The sequence below is a fragment of the Myxine glutinosa genome, chromosome 7, assembly GCF_964187855.1.
Source record: "Myxine glutinosa chromosome 7, kmMyxGlut1.1, whole genome shotgun sequence".
NCBI lineage: Eukaryota > Metazoa > Chordata > Myxini > Myxiniformes > Myxinidae > Myxine > Myxine glutinosa.
Window position 1 is genome coordinate 102690852 of NC_136267.1, and position 21631 is coordinate 102712482.

At 44.4% G+C, this 21631-nt stretch overlaps 2 protein-coding genes across 3 annotated transcripts in view; both read left to right on the forward strand.

Moving 5' to 3' along the window:
• The window catches only part of MRPS31 (mitochondrial ribosomal protein S31), a 396402-nt gene that overhangs the window by 183100 nt on the left and 191671 nt on the right, over positions 1-21631 (forward strand). The gene's annotated exons all lie outside the window — the stretch shown is intronic.
• LOC137431617 (CD166 antigen) overlaps positions 1-21631 on the forward strand; it is a 113918-nt gene that overhangs the window by 42156 nt on the left and 50131 nt on the right. For both annotated transcript variants that reach the window (XM_068123139.2, XM_068123140.2), the window contains exons 3-8: positions 4588-4780; positions 4885-4949; positions 5647-5731; positions 12741-12911; positions 13668-13783; positions 19985-20126. In XM_068123139.2, coding sequence (XP_067979240.2) covers positions 4588-4780; positions 4885-4949; positions 5647-5731; positions 12741-12911; positions 13668-13783; positions 19985-20126 — 772 coding nt within the window. The remainder of the gene's footprint in view (positions 1-4587; positions 4781-4884; positions 4950-5646; positions 5732-12740; positions 12912-13667; positions 13784-19984; positions 20127-21631) is intronic.

The following is a 21631-nucleotide window of genomic DNA, read 5'->3' on the forward strand; positions in this document are numbered from 1 at the left end:
GACAGGATCATTCACCCAGTATTGTGGACAGGATCATTCACCCAGTATTGCGGACAGGATCATTCACCCAGTATTGCGGACAGGATCATTCACCCAGTATTGTGGACAGGATCATTCACCCAGTATTGCGGACAGGATCATTCACCCAGTATTGCGGACAGGATCATTCACCCAGTATTGCGGACAGGATCATTCACCCAGTATTGCGGACAGGATAATTCACCCAGTATTGCGGACAGGATAATTCACCCAGTATTGCGGACAGGATAATTCACCCAGTATTGCAGACAGGATAATTCACCCAGTATTGTGCACAGGATAATTCACCCAGTATTGTGGAGGTAGGCAAGTATTGAAGGGTAGGCAGGGACAGAAATACAAGTTTGTGTGGCAAGGGTGCCAGAAGGCGTGCATGGTGTTAGTGTCATGTTTTCTGAGGAGTTTGTAGACAGTGTGGTGAGTGTGACTAGAGTGAGTGAAAGGTTGATGATGGTGAAAATGTTGATTGGAAAGCTCTTGGTGAACGTCATCTCAGGATATGCTCCGCAGGTTGGTCGGAGCGATGAAGAGATGGACAAGTTCTGGTGTGCGATAGAGAAGCTGATGGAAAACGTGAAAGATGAGGAAGTTGTTGTGGTAGGAGTTGACCTAAATGGACATGTGGGATAGAGGATAATAAGCTTGTTACATCAGGTGGGTCGCCGACAACAGTTGACTACTTGATGGGTGCGTAGGCGAGATATGGGGCACCTCCGGGACACAAAGGTGATCCCGGGGGAGGAGGCTGTTTCACAGCACCACTTGGTTGTCTGCGACATAAGGGTGAAAGGTGCGAGGAGAGCTTGGCGGGTGAAGTACCAACCGAGAATGAAGGTGTGGAGTTTGAAAGAGGTGCCAGTGAGGGAGGCATTAAAAGAGAGGCCGAGTATGGCAGATTATGATGTGGTTGAGCTTGAAAGTGGTTGGATGTCAATGAAAGATAGTCTGTTGGGAGCCGTTGGTGAGGTATGTGGATGGACAAAAGGACCACCGAGGCACTCGGAAACATGGTGGTGGGATGATGAAGTTGGAAAGAAGATTGACGAGAAGAGGAAGAAGTTCAAGGAGTGGTAGAAGGCATGGGGGTACGGGGGCAGAAAAGGCAGAGCATGAAAGTTATAAGGCAGCCAAGAAGGTAGCAAAGGCGCAGAAGATATGTAGGAAAATGTTTGGAGAACGTTTGGATTCGGAAGAGGGTCAGAGAGCGGTATTCAGGATTGCAAAGCAGATAGCGAAAGAGAGGTGCGATGTCATGGGGGTGAGTTGCTTGAAGGATGAAGTGGAACAAATCGTTGTGGACCCAGATGGAATTAAAGGAAGATGTTAGAGGTACATGGAAATGCTGTTGAATGCAGAGAATGAATTGGATGGCAACATAGAGAGTAACCCAGTTTTAGGACCGGCAGAGAAGATAACTGAGAAGGAAGTTGAGGAAGTGATAAACGCAATGAAGAGTAGAAAAGCGGGAGGGCCGACGGGAGTTGTGGGAGATATGTTGAAGGCAGCAGGAAGTTGGGGGTGTGAAGAGAATGACAGAGATCTGGAATCTGGTGGTGAAAGAAGGCCGCATTCCAGTGGATTGGGAACTGAGTACTCTCGTCCCTCTATACAAGGGGAAAGGTGACCCTCTGGACTGTGGCTCGTATAGAGTGATAAAGTTGTTATAAGAGCATGGAATGAAGGTATTGGAAAGGGTGTTGGAGAAGAGGATAAGGAAGAAAGTGAAGATCGACGAAATGCAGTTTGGATTTATGCCAGGAAGAGGAACGACAGACGCGCTTTTTTATTGTAAGGCATTTGCAGGAGAAGTAAATGGAGAAGAGGAAGAAGTTGTTTCTTGGGTTTGTTGATCTGGATAAAGCATTCGATAGGGTTCCTATCGTAGTGACATGTCATGACATGAGCATTGAGGAATTTAGGAGTGGAGGAATGGTTGATCAGAGGAGTGATGGCAATGTACAAAAGAGCGCGCACAGCTGTAAGGATGAAGGACGGGAACAGTGGTGAGTTTGAGGTGAAGGTGGGAGGGAATCAGGGGTCAGTACTAAGTCCACTACTATTTGTAGCTGTGATGGAGGTGCTGGCCCGGAACGTAAAGGAGGGTTTACCGTGGGAGTTGTTGTATGCAGATGATCTGGTGTTGATTGCATAAAGTATAGATGGACTGAAGGAGAAGATGAACAAGTGGAAGGAATGTATGGAGACAAAAGGTCTGAAGGTGAATATCGGAAAGACGAAGGTGATGGCAAGTGGTAAAGCATGTGGTGAGGTGGAAAGAACTGGGAAGTGGCCGTGTGCTGTGTGCAGGAAGGGTGTCGGAGTGAACTCCATTCAATGTACAATGTGCGCTGAGTGGGTTCATAAAAAATGTAGTAGTTTGAGAGGGTCATTAACCAGTGTGGCAGCTACATTCAAGTGTAAGGTGTGCACAAAGGGAGCTGCAGATGGAGCAAATGTTGAGTTGGATCTTGGAGATGGCGTGAAGCTGGAAGGTGTAAAAACATATTGCTACCTCGGAGACATGCTGAATGGAGAAGGTGGATCAGACTCGGCAATGGTTGCTAGAGTGAGATGTGCATGGAAGAAATTTTGGGAACTGAGTGGTGTGCTGACGAGGAGGGGAGTGTCATTGAAGCTGAAGGTAAAGGTGTATGCTGCATGTGTGAGAAGTTTTCTGATTTCTGGGAGCGAGACATGGGTAATGAACGTAGAGCAGCAACGAAGGCTGGAAAGGGTGGAAATGTGAATGGTTCGGTGGATGTGCGGAGTATCGTTGAGAGAGAGGAAGACAAATGATGAATTGCGAAAGATGATGGGAATAGAGCCTGTGATGGATGCTGTGAAGAGAAACAGGTTGAGATGGTTTGGTCATGTGTTGAGGAAGGATGAAAGTGACTGGTTGAGAAGAGTGATGGAAATGAATGTAGAAGGAAGTAGAGGATGGGGAAGACAGAGGAAGACTTGGATAAAGATCGTGGAAGAAGAAATGCTGGCAAGGGGGTTAACAAAGGGAGATGCAGAAAATAGGTCAAAATGGAGAAGATTGTCATGGGGACCGCAAGGCTAACCCCCGCTCTAGCAGGGAAAATGGCCTTAAAATGCCTTTTGTTGTTGTTGCTGTTGTTGTATTGCGGACAGGATAATTCACCCAGTATTGCGGACAGGATAATTCACCCAGTATTGCGGACAGGATAATTCACCCAGTATTGCGGACAGGATAATTCACCCAGTATTGCGGACAGGATAATTCACCCAGTATTGCGGACAGGATAATTCACCCAGTATTGCGGACAGGATAATTCACCCAGTATTGCGGACAGGATAATTCACCCAGTATTGCGGACAGGATCATTCACCCAGTATTGCGGACAGGATAATTCACCCAGTATTGCGGACAGGATGATTCACCCAGTATTGCGGACAGGATAATTCACCCAGTATTGCAGACAGGATAATTCACCCAGTATTGCGGACAGGATAATTCACCCAGTATTGCGGACAGGATAATTCACCCAGTATTGCGGACAGGATCATTCACTCAGTATTGTGGACAGGATCATTCACCCAGTATTGCGGACAGGATCATTCACCCAGTATTGCGGACAGGATCATTCACCCAGTATTGCGGACAGGATCATTCACCCAGTATTGCGGACAGGATCATTCACCCAGTATTGCGGACAGGATCATTCACCCAGTATTGCGGACAGGATCATTCACCCAGTATTGCGGACAGGATCATTCACCCAGTATTGCGGACAGGATCATTCACCCAGTATTGCGGACAGGATCATTCACCCAGTATTGCGGACAGGATCATTCACCCAGTATTGCGGACAGGATCATTCACCCAGTATTGCGGACAGGATCATTCACCCAGTATTGCGGACAGGATCATTCACCCAGTATTGCGGACAGGATCATTCACCCAGTATTGCGGACAGGATCATTCACCCAGTATTGCGGACAGGATCATTCACCCAGTATTGTGGACAGGATTATTCACCCAGTATTGCGGACAGGATCATTCACCCAGTATTGCGGACAGGATCATTCACCCAGTATTGCGGACAGGATCATTCACCCAGTATTGCGGACAGGATCATTCACCCAGTATTGCGGACAGGATCATTCACCCAGTATTGCGGACAGGATCATTCACCCAGTATTGCGGACAGGATCATTCACCCAGTATTGCGGACAGGATCATTCACCCAGTATTGCGGACAGGATCATTCACCCAGTATTGCGGACAGGATCATTCACCCAGTATTGCGGACAGGATCATTCACCCATTATTGCGGACAGGATCATTCACCCATTATTGCGGACAAGATACTTTTCCCCAGGGTTGTGGACTCCCCTTCTCACCCCCACCTCCCCACTTTCCTTTCCCCCACCATATGGTACATCTCTGAGTACATCCCCTGTTTTTCAAATCGATCTGTCCAGCATTTTGGAGTGCATATAATTCCCAAACAAACAAACAAAAACTCACAAACAAACACTTCTGAACTTATAGTATGATACTTGTCTGTTTCTGTGTAGGAAAATCCAGGAAGTAGAAAAAGAGTGCTTTATAAGAGGGGCTCTGCAACCCTGGTTGAAAATGGTTTCACTTGGGGTGAAAAGTTCTCAATGGTGATGCAGGTTGCACGTCTTATTCACAATTCTGAGTATACCTGTCGTGTCAAGCACTCAGGAGGCAAGAAAGAGCAAATGACAAATCTTCGGGTTTACGGTCAGATGATATTTACAATTATTTAATAACCTTTACATTACAATGCATATGAACAGCTTTTTATAAACTGTAATATCCCTGATAAAGATTTAACTTTATTGCAGTCCAGCCTGGAATACAGATAAAGAAAACTGACAAACCAATTGAAGTTGATGGCAGCCTGGCTGAGGTGAGTTGAATAGACAGGTAATAAGGCAATCCTTACCTACACTAGAACATGCTGATTCTAACCTAGGATTGATCAGGAAACGAAAAATTTGATTTGGATATTGAGTGAAATTAAGGGCTTGTGGTTGCAATGGATCTTCGTTGAAAGAGTATCGTGAGATGAAGGGAATACTCTAAAGCATTTGTGCCAAAATAATATTCCACCATGCTCAAAAAAAGGGTTTTTATTCTCACTCCATATCAAAATCATGCTGCTGGTGTCATCACTTTGAGGGATGCCTCAATGTCACTGCAGTGCCCCCTGTAGGTTAAAGCAGTAATTTAGATTTTATTGCAGATATTCACATACAATGGTCTGCTTCTTACAAAGGGTACTGTGGGATCTTTAACTTCCAGCGATCTTTAAGTTATAAAAGCTCGTGTTGGGAATTTAACTCAGGCTCGACAGCTCTGAGAGCTATCCTATCAGTCCTGCAAGAGACAATGTATCACTGAGTAATAGAAACAGCACTTCTTCACTGATGGATGAATATGAACAAACTCGTTTTTGAGTAATATTATTACACTTTAAAGCGTTTTTTCCCAACGACTCAGCAAAGTGGTTGGGAGTGGTTTGCAATTTATCTGCACAATATTAGTGTTGAATGATGTAATTTCATCGTTTGTCATTAGAACGTTGTTCGTGTTGTTGTGAACAGATTGCACGGTGTAATATTTCAGAAGCTTACCCGAAACCTCAGATCACTTGGTACAAGGACGAAGTTCAGCTGAAACCATCTGATGGTGATACTCTGCTTCTAAAATTATCTCACATTTTATGCCTGATAAACACGTGTTGACTTATTGAGCTGGAGTAAGGGAAACTGCACAGACCCCAATTCCAGTCAACAATGTATGATTGTTTTTTGGACATGAATTGTCCAATTGGGCTGTTGACACTCCCATCAGAATTAATAGATTATGATGCCGAGAAGACTGGATCGAATTCCACATTGTATTGATTGGATGGATGAGGGAAGTACAGTGGATATAATTATAAGGTGTGTGTGTGTGTGTGTGTGTGTGTGTGTGTGTGTGTGTGTGTGTGTGTGTGTGTGTGTGTGTGTGTGTGTGTGTGTGTGTGTGTGTGTGTGTGTGTGTGTGTTTTAACTGTTTGTGCAACCAGTAGTTTGGGAGTCGATGCAAATGTAAAAAATGGTACCATAATTCATCGTTGAGGAACCAGGCAGTGCAGGGCCAGATCTTTTATTTATTTGGCCAAAAAAGGTTACACTATTTATATTGATAAATGCCCAGACAAAGCAAATGTGGACTATGTTTTGCGTGGACAAGTCTCAAGAGAAAAAAAGAAGAATTCACACTGATCAGAATTATTATGATGCAGAGAAAAAAAGATTCATACTGATCAGATCAAGTGTTGTACAGGGTGTCTCAAAATAGATGGAACCCATTAACATGATAATAATTTATTACTCAGACAAGAAACTCCAAAAAAGATTACATTTCCTGGAAGCTGATATGATAACAATTAAAAAACTGAAGATTTGAGGTCTCTAGCTCAAAGGATACATTTATTAGAGCACATGTTCCAAATGACCGCCTTTGCGCCTTAGACACACTTGAAGCCGACGAGCGAAGTTGTCAATCACCCTGACACACACTTCCTTCCTGATGGCACGAATCTTCTGGGTGATGGCCACTTTCAGTTCAGAAATGGATTGAGGACGATTCTCATACACGTGGTCCTTCAAGAACCCCCAGAGATAAAAATCTGGGGGGGTTCAGATGGGGTGAATGCGGAGACCACTCGGGTTCGCGGCGCCTGCTGATCAGCCGATCAGGGAATCGGTGGTCCAGACACTCCATCGTGATGTTGGCTGTATGTGGAGTTGCCCCATCTTGTTGGAACCATTGCACATCTCGATTCACGCCACGACGTCTCCCAAGTCCCCTCCAGAACATGTTGAGCACCACAATGTAACACTCCTTTGTGACAGTGACTGCCTCCTCGTCTGTCTTTTTTTTTTTTTTTTTTTTTTGTATACAAGATCGAGGCTCGTGAAAGAGCGAACATTAATCACACAGAAAGACAAACAGACACACAAAACAAATAACATCGGGAGCGGTAGACAAGATGGGGAGAGAGAGGAGGAATGACACAAACACAACATTTGAGAGCAGGGACCGAGAGACATGGAGACATCGAGAGAACTGTGGGAGGGAGAGGGCTTTGGGGGGGGAGGCATGTGAAGTGGGGGGGGGGGGGGGGGGTGGCAGAGGTATAAAACATATGGACACTGCCAAGACTTCCAGGAAAGAAGTTGGAATTTCAAACAAGGTGGATCTGGGGTGAATTAGTGGGGGTAGAAAAGATCAAGGTTTTGGATGGGGGAAGATAAGAGATGGTGGTGAACAGCTGTTTTGAAGACCTGGAGGGAGGAGTGTGATTGAAGTGAGTGTGGGAGTTTGTTCCAGAGGCGGGAGAAAAGAGGAATGAAAGAGTGAAGGTGAGCAGAGAGCCGAGATTTCGGCAGTTTAACCATCAGAGGGTGGCTGGCAGATCTTGTGCGACCTGGAGGAATATTTGGGGGACAGAGCACAGAGAGAGCTGGGGGAGCAAGGCCGGAGAGGAGTCGGTAGAAGACAGAAAGACCACCTACCTGCCTGCGGTGAGTGAGTGAAAGGCCCTCAGAGATAGCTTCATCGCGGGAGATTCCAATGATTCTGAAAGCTTTGGATTCAACAGCGTGAAGCCGAGCCAGGTGTGAGGCAGGAGCACCAGCCCATAGGGGAGAACAGTATTCCATTGAGCTGCGGATGAAAGCCTTGTATGTGGTGAGGAGCTCAGGTGTGCCTAGGAAGGACTTCGCCCGACGGAGGATGCCCAGTCGGCGACTGGCTTTGGAGGCCAGCTTGGAAATGTGGTTTTCCCAAGAAAGATCATGGCAGATGGTGAGACCCAAAAGCTTGAGCGACAGAACTTCTTGGAGAGGATTGTTGAGAAAGTAGATGGGAGGGTTGTCCAGTCGATCTTTTCGGAGAGACATAGTAAGAGTGTGAGATTTGTCAGGATTGAAAGACATGTTCCACATGTTTGACCAGTCTGTGATTTTGTCCAGGTCTTCAGAGAGTGAGGAGGCTGCAGACTGCCGATCTGAGGGAAGAGGAATGGAGCGGCAGAGAGTGGAGTCATCAGCAAAGAGATACAGAGGATTTTCCAGAGAGTCGGAGAGATCATTGATAAAGACCAGAAAAAGCACAGGGCCCAGCACACTGCCTTGGGGAACTCCAGCCTGAACAGGAAGGGGAGATGAGAGAAATCCATTCAGGGCCACACGTTGACTACGACCAGAGAGGAAGTCCGCAAGCCATGCATGGAGATTTCCATGGATACCATAGGAGGAGAGTTTGGTGAGCAGAGCTGGGTGCCAGACCGTATCGAAGGCACGTGATATGTCAAGGGAGACAGCTCTGATTTCCTGTTTGGCATTGAGGACCTCGATCCATTGTTGAGACAGCAGAAGCAGCATGTCCAGAGTAGAGTGACCTGGTCTGAAACCAAATTGATGATCAGAGATCAAGCCATTGGAGAAGAGGAAAGATTTCATATCCGAAGCAATTATGGATTCCATGACTTTGCTGATAATTGGGAGCAGGCTGATTGGTCTGTAGTTGCAAGGATCTGTTTTTGCACCTTTTTTGTGTAAAGCGGTAATGTTTGCTGATTTCCAGGATACTGGCAGATGACCTTGAGCAAAGGATAGGGTGAAAAGAACAGAGAGAGGGTGAGATAGAGCGGCACCGCAGAATTTTAGGACCCGTGGGCTGATGCCATCTGGTCCAGTTGCAGAATCAGAGTCGAGGTTTGACAAAAACTCCTCCACCTTGTCAGGAGAGAAGGTCACAGAGTCCAGGAGCAGTTTGGTTCGACTGGGAAAGGTAGGAACAGAGAGAGATGGGTTTGGGACTAAGGATTTTGAGGCAAACACAGAGTTGAGGCATTCGGCTTTGTCACGTGCGATGTCAACTGTGTGGCCATTTGAGGTAAGGGAGGGGATGGAGGGGGAACAAACACCAGAAACGGATTTGACCAGACGCCACCAGGATTTGGAGGAAGGAGACAGGTTTGAGAGTTCATTCTTGAGTGAGGAGAGATAGTGCTTCCTGGCACTCCTGAGGGTAGACACACACTTGTTCCGAGCTTGGTGGAAGGAACTGAGATTTCCTTCAGTTGGATTAGCCTTCCAAGAGGCAAAGGCAAGTTGTTTCAGGGCAACTGCCTCACCACAAGATTCAGTGTACCATGGACGGGAGGAAGGGTAAGACAACTGAAGGCGAGATGGGATAAATCTGTGCATGAGAGAGATCAGTTTGCTTTGGAAGAATTCCCAGGAAGAATTGATGTCAGAGGCAGTGGAGATGGGAGACCAATCCAGACGATTGATGGCTGCTTGAAGACCGTCCCAGTCGGCCTGAGTGAAATGCCAGACTCGTCGACGCTGAGGAGGCTCTCTGAGAATGGCCAGAGAGATGTCCACTTTGACAAGCACATGATCAGAAGAACCGATTGGAGCAGAAGAAAAGCAGCAGACATTAGCAGGGAAGTTAGTCATAACCAAGTCTAGAAGAGAAGATACTCCATTGGCTGAGATCCGGGTCGGGAAATTGACAGATTGTGTCAATCCCAGTGAGTCACAGAAGTCCTTTGCTGAGGTGCCATGACTGGTGAGAGAGGAACCCACACCCAACCAGGTGGCATGATGACAATTGAAGTCACCACATATGAGGAAGAGAGTTGGGATGAGTGGATAGAAGTTGGTCCATGTTGTCAGACAGTGAAATGTAGATGGAGTCATCACTGTTTGGGGGACGGTACAGAACACATATGAACAAAAGGTGGGAGCGGAGAGGAAGCCGTAGCCAGAGGTACTCCTGGGGGTGAGGAGGAGAGAGGGCAGTGCAAGGAGAGTGAGGAAGAGAGTTTTTGATAAAGATAGCCACCCCACCACCAGGCCGAGGCTCAGGTCTATCATACCGGAGGAGGGAGTAACCAGGAAGAGATATTAAGGAATCAGAGACATCTTGAAGGAGGAAAGTCTCTGTTAAGCAGATCAAGTCTGGATTGTCAGAAGCAACCTGTATGGAGAGATCAGAAAGGTTTGAGCGAAGGCCCCGGATGTTTGAGGTCCATACCGTTAATGAAGAGAGAGGGGGAGCATCGGGTACAGGACAGGGGAGGGGAGGAGTAGGGTAAGATGAAGGATGAGAGGGGGAGGTAGGGAGAGCAGTTGTTAGTGTGTCAGCGATTGCAGAAGAGTTCCAAGAAAGGGAAGGATGAGGAGGATGAAAGGTTTGAAGGTGAAGGGATGAGGCACAGAGAGGAGTTGTTTGAGGGGGGGGTAGAGGAAAGAAGAAGGTTGGGGGGGGGTGGAGGTATGAGATAGAAGGGAGACGAAGTGGGGAGGAGGCAGCTTTGAGGAGGAGGGGGGAGGAGGGAGAATTGGAGAGGAATGGTATGGGGGGAGATTTGAATGGGAGGGGTTGGGGGGGAGTTTTGAAGGGGAGGAGTGAGGGGGGAGTTTAGGAGGGGAAGGGCAAGGGGGGAGTTCAGGAGTGGAAGGGCAAGGGGGGAGTTCAGGAGTGGAGGGGTAGGGGGGGAGTTTAAGAGTGGCGGGGCAAGGGGGGAGTTTAGGAGTGTAGGTGCAAGGGGAGGGATTTGGATGGGAGGGGCAAGAGGTGAGTTTAGAAAGTGGATGATTAATGAAAGACGAACATTGAAAACAAATTGGGTTTGTTGTGATTTTCAAGTTAGCAATCCGGTTCAGAATGATGGAGGAGGGATGGAATGAATGTGAATTTAGACCATGTAGTGAGGGAGACGTATAAGATATTGAATTTCTTTTTTTTGAGGTGGAATGAGTTGGAGAGGAAATTGAGAAAAGCCTTTTAAATAGGAAGAAAAACAGCGTGTTGTAAAATACCACTGAGTAAAACACTGAAGGGGAAAGGTTATACATATTTAAATAATATTTAAACAGAACCGTGAACAATCTTATGTGCACAAAAATACCAACGGGGGGAGAGCCGAGAGGGACCACCACGTCTTCAAACCAAAACGGTCCGATTATGCCTTGTTTTGAGATGGCCACCCAGGCCGTGCATTTCACAGAGTGCAAGGGCCTCTGAAGCACCTCGTCTGGGGCTTGTGTACCCCAGAACACATTGTTCTTGCTATTGACATGCCCACAGAGCAAGAAGTGTGCTTCGTCGCTGAACCAAACATCATCAAGAAAGTCAGGATCCTCTTAGATCTTGTTCTCTCGAACCACCGGCACATCACAACACGTTTTGCCATGTCAGCTGGTGTGAGTTTATGCTTGATCTGGATCTTGTATGGGTACAGCTGAAGATCCTTGATCAAGATTCTTTGCACTGACGCACGTGAAAGACCCAGCTCTTGGCTACGTCTTCGGATGGACTTTTTCAGGCTCCTTCCGACACAATGTCTCACCACATTCACATTGTCAGGAGATCTTGCAGTCAGCTTCCTGCCAGAACTGGGTGTTTCTGCCTTCTTGTTGAGGTTGTTTACTGATCCAGTGGCTTGAAATTTGTGTGCCCAACGATAAATTTGGTTTTTCTGGGGATAGTTGTTGAAGTTGAACTTCCTGCGAAATTTTGCTTGCACCGTTTTGAATTATTTCGTCTCCAAATAAGTAGTGACGCAAAATATTTTTTCCTCCTTTGTCCAAGGCATTTTGATTGACAATTATTAGTTGTTATGGTCTCCTCTCTTCAAATCTGAAAAAAAAGAACAAGAACAAGAACATTAATATTGGCAGAATTATTAGCAGTGACATGGGTTCCATGTATTTTGAGACACCCTGTACTTGTCGAACTATGACGTCATAAGGAAGGCACAGATGACATCATCATTAACATACCTTATTCCCTGTGGCGAGTACTTCACAATGAGCCATGTTTCAATTTTCCACTGAGCGGTTTTGGGCATGTAGCGGTGTAACGTTTTTCCAAGATGGCATCCGTGACCTATGACGTCATAATTCTGAATAATAAAAAAATCTACATGTGGAGGTGCTTTAATGGTAAACTTTCGAGTCAATTGGACCAGCAGTTGCCAAGAAAATGAATTTTAAAAATGCAGACACGCACACCACTCGTACGTAACTGATCGCCTCACCCTGGTTTTTGCTTTGCGAGCGCAAGGTAAATTGGAAGACGTTAAAGGTGCATGGAAAAATAGATCTGGTCACAGCTTTTTAGAGTGTGAAATCACACGGGTCCCATCTATTTTGTAACTGGGCCTCATGCAGGGCTGATGGCACTTTTGTATTTGGTTTTGCAATCTTTCAGATGTTTGACATGCTCAATTTTCTAACTGATGAAGAATTTAATTATTTTAAAGAATATATGATTGTCGATTCTTTGGTGGTTCATATACAGCCTGTGGTGACTTGGCTGCATCACTTTCTGGTGGTGCGGCTGTGCCGCTGATGCAATGCTCCCATTACCACTCATTTTGCTGACCTCATAAGGATGACAGGCTGAGTCAACCAACCTGGTGTTGATTCAATGGCATGAAAGGGGCTCAAACTCGGGACCCTAAGATCTCAAGCAAGCCACCTTAACCATTAAGCCAACACCAGGCATAGGTTGTTTGACCAATCCTCTCAGCTAATCTATCATATAATCGATCATTCCTTGATCTCTCTCTCTCTCTCTTTGTTCCTTTTTCTTTATCGATATCCCTTGTGTTCTCATGACCATGCAGAAAATGTGGATGTGGAAGACTTTATTACTAAAGATGAAAAATATTCTGGTGAATCTGTTCTCAAGTACCGTGTACATAAGGACGATGGTAAGGCAAGTTACTACTGCAATGTGCAAGTTCAACGCACTGGCTATGGAAGAAACTCTTCCTCCATCCAAGTTACATTACACTGTGAGTATTATAACATCAACAACACGAGTTACAAGGAATGTCGATAGATTGCTGAACAGTGGGGTCGTAAGTGCACAAAGTTAAATTTTTTGGTTCTGCCTGATGCAGATTTCTACATGTGTACAGACTACGTATCAGACTGCACTCTCAGGAAAAAAAAATGAATACACAAGAACAACAGGGCGTCACATCATATCACTCTGAGTTTATAACTGGAAAGAACCATTGATGGTGTCTGCTGAAAAATACATTAATTAAGGAATTCTGATAATATGGTAGGTTTCTAGAAAGCATCTGAAAATGCAAATCGCATCCGCGTCCACTTTACACTGAAACTAAACTTTAAATAAACCAACACCTAAAAATAATGTAACATGAATACATAAAAAAAATGTATAATTGTTCTCCGTATTCTCAAAGTTTTGTTGAACATTTGATGACAACTTCTCAGATGGTAATAAACTATAAAACATCTCAAAATGTAAGCAGCCAAAATAAAGAAACTGAAGCAAAAAAGACTTGTGAATCTTCAATTTCAAGTAATAAGCGATCATAGACTGGTACCCGTGAAAATCAGTCAGAATTGCGACTGTAGACAGACAGACAGAATAACAGGCCAGATCAACCAATAAACTTGCAAATTTCAATTTCGCAAGAAACAAACAAACGGACTCAAATGCAATACCCTCTCCTTTGGTGATTGTGCAATGATTGACCGAGTTGCACAAATGCTGGGAATTTTTTATTTTTTTTCAGACCCTGCTGATGAGGTGAACCTGAACGTCTTTCCAGAATATATTGCTGAAGGAGGAAAAGCCACCATAACATGCAAAACGAATGGCAACCCACCACCTCTGATTGTTCTGTTCAAGGTTGGAATTACCTTACCTTACTTGCTTGTAGTACTCTGATCAAATTCACTTTGTGTCATGCGTTGTGGACCAGCGTCAGCAAGAGAAAATTTGTGTTTGTCATGTTTTGAAAGCTCAATAAAAACTCAGTTGTTTTTTGATGGATGTAACGTACGTTTTTTAAGCAGCTGTACCCAACTTAAAGGAACACAATCATTAATTCTTTTGAAGAGATGTGTTTTAGCGGATGATCTCCCTGACCCGTAAGCACAAAAAAAAAACTTGGGATGATTATAAACCGGATAATGGTGTTTAAAAATTGGGTTATTTTCATGTATGTATATGTAGGTATATATTTTTATGTATGTTTATACAGTGCCTTCAGAAAGTATTCACACCTCTTGACTTATTTCACATTTTGTTGCTACAGCCTGATTTTAAAAATGGGTTAAATTGAGATTTTATTTGTCAATCATTTGCACATAATACTTCATAATGTCAAAGTGGAATTTGTTTTGAGAATTTTTTACAAATGAGTTAAAATTGAAAAGCTGAAATGTCTTGAGTCGATAACTATTCAACCCCTTTACTATGACACACCAAATTGAGCTCAGATGCATCCAGTTTCCTTTGATCATCCTTGAGATGTCTCTACAACTTGATTTCCATCCACCTGTGGCCAATTAAATTAATTGGACATATCCAAAGAAATGCATCTTTACCTCGGCCACCAAAGGTGGTTGGAGGTTATGTTTTAAACTCTGTCTGTCTGTCTGTTTGTCTGTAGCCAAGATATATCAAAAAGTTGTGGAAGGATTCGGTCGAGATTTAGCAGAGATGTAGTGTATGTGACAAGAACGAAATTATTAGATTCTGGTGAAGATCCGGGTTTGGATCCGGCTACTAGAATTTTTAAAAGTGATTCTTCACCATTGAGAGATTGGGCCAAAACCGATATATAGCTGGATATCTCAAAACGTTGTGGACGGATTTGGACGAAACTTGGTGGACCGGTTGGGTGTGTGACAAGGACTAATCAATTTGATTTTGGTGAAGATCTGAATATGGACTCGGATATGAGGATTTTTAAAAAGTGATTCTTCACCATTAAGGGATCTGACGAAAAAGGGATATGCAGCATTATGTTTGAAAACGTTTTGGACGAGTTATGACTAAACTTGGTGGACGAGTTGGTTAGGCGACAAGAACAAGCAGATTCGATTTTCTTTCAGGTCCGAATCCAGATCCGGCCTATCAGTGGATTACAAAACATAAATTGTTCAGCCTGGCAGAGGTATGCGCTCTAACGAGTGCCGTTCTAGTTCTATATAAGCTCCGACATTTAACAGTGTATGTCAGGGCAGAAATTCTACCATGAAGTCCAAGCAACTGTCCGTAGAACTCCGAGATAGAATTGTGAGCTGAGCAACTGGGCAAGAAGGACCTTGGTCAGAGAGGTGACTAAGAACCCTGTGTGTGTGTGTGTGTGTGTGTGTGTGTGTGTGTGTGTGTGTGTGTGTGTGTGTGTGTGTGTGTGTGTGTGTGTGTGTGTAACTAAAATGAAAAGAAGAAGAATAGAATCAAAACAACAAGATCAGGGTTTCACTTGTGCAAGAGCATAAGTGGAATGGAAAATATAAGTTTGAGAGTACAGTACTGTACCACACTGCGTCATTTCTAACAACACAGGCCACAACTAGAATGACACTCAGTAGAGCGCATACCTCCGCCAGGCCGAAGAGTTTATGTTTTGTATCCCACTGATAGGCCAGATATGGATTCGGACCTGAACCAAAATCTAATCGGCTTGTTCTTGTCACCGAACGAACTCATCCCCCAAGTTTTGTCATAACTCGTCCATAACTTTTTGAAATATTGTGCTATATAAAGTTTTTGGCCCAGCCTGGTGTTGGCTTAGCTGTTAGGGTGCCGGCCTGGGATCTTAGGATCCTGAGTTCAAATCCCGGTCGATCGCTGAATTAACGCCAGGGGGGTTGACTCAGCCTGTCATCCTTCCGAGGTCGGCAAATTGAGTACCAGCTTGCTGGGATGAATGATCCCAGTGTGTATCCTGATTTAGAATAGGTACACCGTATACCTGCGCATCATAAGAGGTGACTAAGGGTTGGCGTCAGGAAGGGCATCCGGCCATAAAAACATTGCCTCAAACAGGGAACCATGATTGTCATGGGGCCCGCAAGGCTACCCCCCGCTGTAGCGGGGAAAAATGGCCTTAAAACGATCATTCATTCATTTCATATTCATATATATATATATATATATATATATAGATACACAAACACACACACTCGGTGTACAAACATAAGGAACACCTACCTGCTCTTTCCATAAAATAGACTGTTCAGGTGAATCCAGGTGAGAGCCATGCTCCCTTATTGATTGCATCTGTTAAATCCACTTCAATCCGTGTAGATGAAGGGGATGAGACAGGTTAAATGAGGATGTTTAAGCCTTGAGACGATTGAGACATGGATTGTGTATGTGTGCCATTCAGAGGGTAAATGGGCAAGGCAAAAAATGTAAGTGCCTTTTAACGGGGTATGGTAGTAGGTGCCAGATGCACTGGTTCGATTGTGTCAGGAAATGCAACACTGCTGGGTTTTTCACCTCACCAGTTTCCCATGTGCATCAACAATGTTCCACCACCCAAAGGACATCCAGCCAGTTGTCGAAAACGGGTCATTTATGAAAGAGGCCAAAGAAGGCTGACACGAATTCTGCAGAGCAACAGAAGAGCTCCAGTTAGTCAACTGACAGTCCACTACAACATTGGTGCTAAAAGACCCACAAAAGAATGCACAACTCGTCGTACCTTGACATGGGGTATGGCAGCCAACAACTGCACAGAGGTATATTTATTTCAGCAAAAAACAAGAACTCGCGGTTGCAGTGGGATAAGGAACAAAAACACTGGAGGATTGGAAAAACATTGCCCGGTCTGATGAATCCCGGTTGCTGCTGTTTCATGCTGATGGGAGGATGAGAGTATGGAGAAAACCACATGAGTATGTGCATCCATCATGCCATGTGTTAACATTGCAGGCTGGTGGTGTTGTGATGGTGTGGTATGTGTTTTCCTGGCACATTGGATCTCTTGATAAAAGTGGAGCAATCTTTTAATGCCACAGGATATCTGAACATCATTACCAATCAGGTGCATCCCTTCATGGCAGCAGTTTATCCATCTGCGAATGGATTTCTTCAGCAGGATAATGCACCGTGCCACAAGGCGAGGATTGTCCAGGAATGGTTCCACGAACATGACAGTGAATTCAGCTTACTGCAGTGGCCTGACCAGTGACCAGCTCTCAATCCAATAGAGCATCTGTGGGATTAAATGAAACGAGCTATTTGGAGTAGAGAATCAGCTTGACACAACTGTGGGAAGCATTGGCGTCAACATGGCCCAACATCCCTGTGGAACGCTTTTGACACCTTGTAGAGTCCATGCCCCGATGAATCGAGGTTTTTCTGAGGGCAAAAGGGGGTGCAACTCAATATTAGGAAGGTGTTCCTGTTTTGTGCACTGAATATATATACAGTGCATTCAGAAAGTATTCAGACCCCTTCACTTTTTTCACATTTTGTTATGTTGCAGCCTTATGCTGAAATCGTTTAAATTCATTTTTTCCCCTCATCAATCTACACTCAATACCCCATGATGACAAAGAGAAAACAGGATCTTAGAAAGTTTTGCAAATTTATTAAAAAGAAAAAACTGAAATATCACATTGACATAAGTATTCATACCCTTTGCTATGACACTTGAAATTTAGCTCAGGTGCCTCCCATTTCTCTTGATCGTCTTTGAGATGTTTATACACCTTGATTGGAGTCTACCTGTGGTAAATTCAATTGATTGGAAAGGCACACACCTGTCTATATAAGGTCTCACAGCTGACAATGCCTATCAGAGCAAAAACCAAGCCATGAGGTCGAAGGAACTGCCTGCAGAGCTCAGAGACAGGATTGTGTCGAGGCACAGATCTGGGGGAAGCCCACAAAAAATTTTCTGCTGCATTGAAGGTTCCCAAGAGCACAGTGGCCTCCATAATTCTTAAATGGAAGAAGTTTGGAACAACCAGGACTCTTCCTAGAGCTGGCCGCCCGGCCAAACTGAGCAATCGGGGGAGAAGGGCCTTGGTAAGAGAGGTGACCAAGAACCCGATGGTCACTCTGGCTGAGCTCCAGAGATCCTGTGTGGAGATGGGAGAAACTTCCAGAAGGACAACCATCACTGCAACACTCCACCGATCCTGGCTTTATGGCAGAGTGGCCAGACGGAAGCCTCTCCTCAGTGAAAGACACATGAAAGCCCACTTGGAGTTTGCAAAAAAGCACCTAAAGGACTCAGACTGTGAGAAACAAGATTCTGTGGTCTGATGAAACCAAGATTGAACTGTTTGGCCTCAATTCTAAGCGTCAAGTCTGGAGGAAACCAGGCACTGCTCATCACCTGCCCAATACCATCCCAACGGTGAAGCATGGTGGTGGCAGCATCATGCTGTGGAGGTGTTTTTCACCAGCAGGGACTGGGGGACTGGTTAGGGTTGAGGGAACAATGAACGGAGCAAAGTACAGAGATATCCTTAATGAAAACCTGAAACAGAGCGCTCAGGACCTCAGACTAGGCCGAAGGTTCACTTTCCAACAGGACAATGACCCTAAGCACACAGCCAAGATAACGCAGGACTCTCTCTGGCCTAAGTGGCTTAAAGACAACTCTGTGAAGGTCCCTGAGTGGCCCAGCCAGAGCCCTGACTTGAACCCAATCGAACATCTCTGGAGAGACCTGAAAATGGCTGTCCACCGACAGTCCCCATCCAACCTGACAGAGGTTGAGAGGATCTGCAGAGAAGAATGGCAGAAAATCCCCAAATCCAGGTGTGCAAAGCTTGTCGCGTCATACCCAAGAAGACTCGAGGCTGTAATCGCTGCCAAAGGTGCTTCAACTAAGTACTGAGTTAAGGGTCTGAATACTTATGTCAATGTGATATTTCAGTTTTGCTTTTTAATAAATTTGCAATACTTTCTAAAATCCTGTTTTCCCTTTGTCACTATGGGGTATTGAGTGTAGATTGATGAGGGAAAAAATGAATTTAAACGATTTCAGCATAAGGCTGCAACATAACGTGAAAAAAGTGAAGGGGTCTGAATACTTTCTGAATGCATTGTATGTGTGTATGTCTAATCCATGTTTTTTATGCCTCCGGCGACAAAGTCGCCGGAGGCATTGTTTTCGGGTTGTCCGTTCGGGCTAAACCCCGTTTTTCTCAGCAACCATATGTCCGATTGGGATGAAACTTTCAGGGTAGGAGTGACACCCATGCAAAATGGTTGTATGATAATTGTGACGTCATAAGTCATGTGTTATGACAGCCATCTTGGACTAAAGGCAAATAATTTAAAAATTATTTCTCAGAAACCGCTGAATGGCAAAAATTTGAAACTTGGCACATTGTCAAGTACTCCCAATGGGGAACAAAAGCATGATAATGATGACATCATGGGTGAAGTGGTATACCAGCCAAAAATGTTTTAATCGAATTCCTTATCCTAAAAATCTGAAATTGCATGCACATGATCTCTGACCCATTTGTATTGAAATATTAAATTTATGACATCATAGGTCACATGGTTTAGCAGCCATTTTGGATAGAAAAACGAACCTTATCCGATCAACACAAAACTTCACAAACGTGATCCACTACCCATACATATGCAGAGTGATGGCATCTACCCGTTGTGGGACTATACAACAAACAACAACAACAGGCATTTTAAGGCAATTTTCCCTGCTAGAGCGGGGGTTAGCCTTGCGGTCCCCATGACGATCTTCTCCATTTTGCCCTATTTTCTGCATCTCTCCTTGTTTAACCCCCTTGCCCGCATTTCTTCTTCCACCATCTTTAGCCAAGTCTTTCTCGGTCTTCCCTGTCCTCTACTTCCTTCTACATTCATTTCCATCACTCTTCTCAACCAGTCACTTTCATCCTTCCTCAACACATGACCAAACCATCTCAACCTGTTCCTCTTCACAGCATCAATCACAGGCTCGATTCCCATCATCTTTCGCAATTCATCATTTGTCCGTTGTGGGACCATGCAGAGGGATATTGGCAACAGACACATTGTTCTTGTTTTTCCATGTTTTTTTTCGTCTAATCCATTTAACATATGATTATTTTTATTTTTTGGTAGGATGATAAAGAGTTTCAAAATCCATTGACTGCTCCATACACAATGCAACCTGCTTCTCGGAAAGACTCTGGCCTTTATAAATGCGAAATAAAAACGAGCAAAGGAGGAGCAATTACCTCACAGAAAACCATCATCATTCACTGTGAGTACTTTTGGCATTATCACCTGAAACATTATTTTACCAAGCACACATTACCCAACAACCGGCATTCACAAACCACCTACACTAATTAACCAACACTGTACAATTTGCCACCATTATGGACGCTCTCATTGCATAGTGAGGCATGATGTGATTGGATGACTGATCATGCTTAAGGAGTCATGCTTTGCCCTTTTTTAAAGGTGGTCCTGCGGATCACCTGGACACAGTTTTTTCTGGTGGTCATTATAGTCTTTTGGCGTAGAAGCTGGAATGCTCATCTTTTTATGAATGAAAATGAATTGCAGTTATTAATGCCATCAACAATGAAGATCACAAACATCATATTTTATTTATTCTCTCAGAACAAATCATCAGTTCACACAGATCAGCTCTATTCCTCTGATAGGCCGGATCTGGATTCTGACCTGAACCAAAATCTAATCGGCTTGTTCTTGTCACCTAACCCACTCGTCCACAAAGTTTTGTCATAAATCATCCATAGCTTTTTGAAATATCGTGCTATACAGTATATCGTTTTTAGCCTTTTAACTCAATGGTGAAGAATCGCTTTTAAAAATAGATCAGGATCTCGACTAGAATTGAATCAATTTGTCCTTGTCACGCACCCAACCTTTCCTCCAAATTTTGTCCGAATTCATCTTTAACTTTGAGATATTCTGCTTACAGACAGACAGACACACAGGGGTGAAAACACAACCTCTGTCTACCTTCGATGACAGAGCTGAAAATTTTCAGCAGGAGAGAGAGTTATAACAAAGCAGTGCCAAACAAAGCTGTGTGTGTGTGTGTGTGTGTGTGTGTGTGTGTGCGTGTGTGTGTGTGTGTGTGTGTGTGTGTGTGTGTGTGTGTGTGTGTGTGTGTGTGTGTGTGTGTGTGTGTGTGTGTGTGTGTGTGTGTGTGTGTGTGACAAAACCCAATCACCTCTCTCACTCGTATTTGGAGGGAATAAACAATCAGCTCTCACCTGTTCAGTTACCCCAGGTGGCCAGGATTATCAAATAAATTAACTCTTCCCATGGTTTTTTACCTGCAGAAAGCTGCATAAAGCAACCAATAAATGCTGCACAACGTAAGCAATTTGTCATTTTAAACTCTACCTGAGTTCCTCTACTGAGTCTCCTGCTATAGACATTCAAAATTGGTACATACATGATAATCCCAATGCTACACACCCCCTCAGCCGCTGGACTACTTTCTTCGCTTATTGGCGAGTCATCAGCGACAGTGTAGACTGAAACATGCACATCTCTCACTTTTAATTGGAGGGAATAATCAATCAGCTCTCATCCAATTAATTTCCCCATGTGGCTAGATTTATATAAATTAACGCTTCCCATGTTCTTCTAGCCGAAGAAAGCTGCTAAAAGTTGTACAAAGTCGGCTCATTTCAAACTCTACCCGAGTTCCTCTCCAGTGGGTGTTAGACGTGATTGGGTCTTGTTAGTTATATGTTGACTTCTATTTAACATTGCACATGGTAC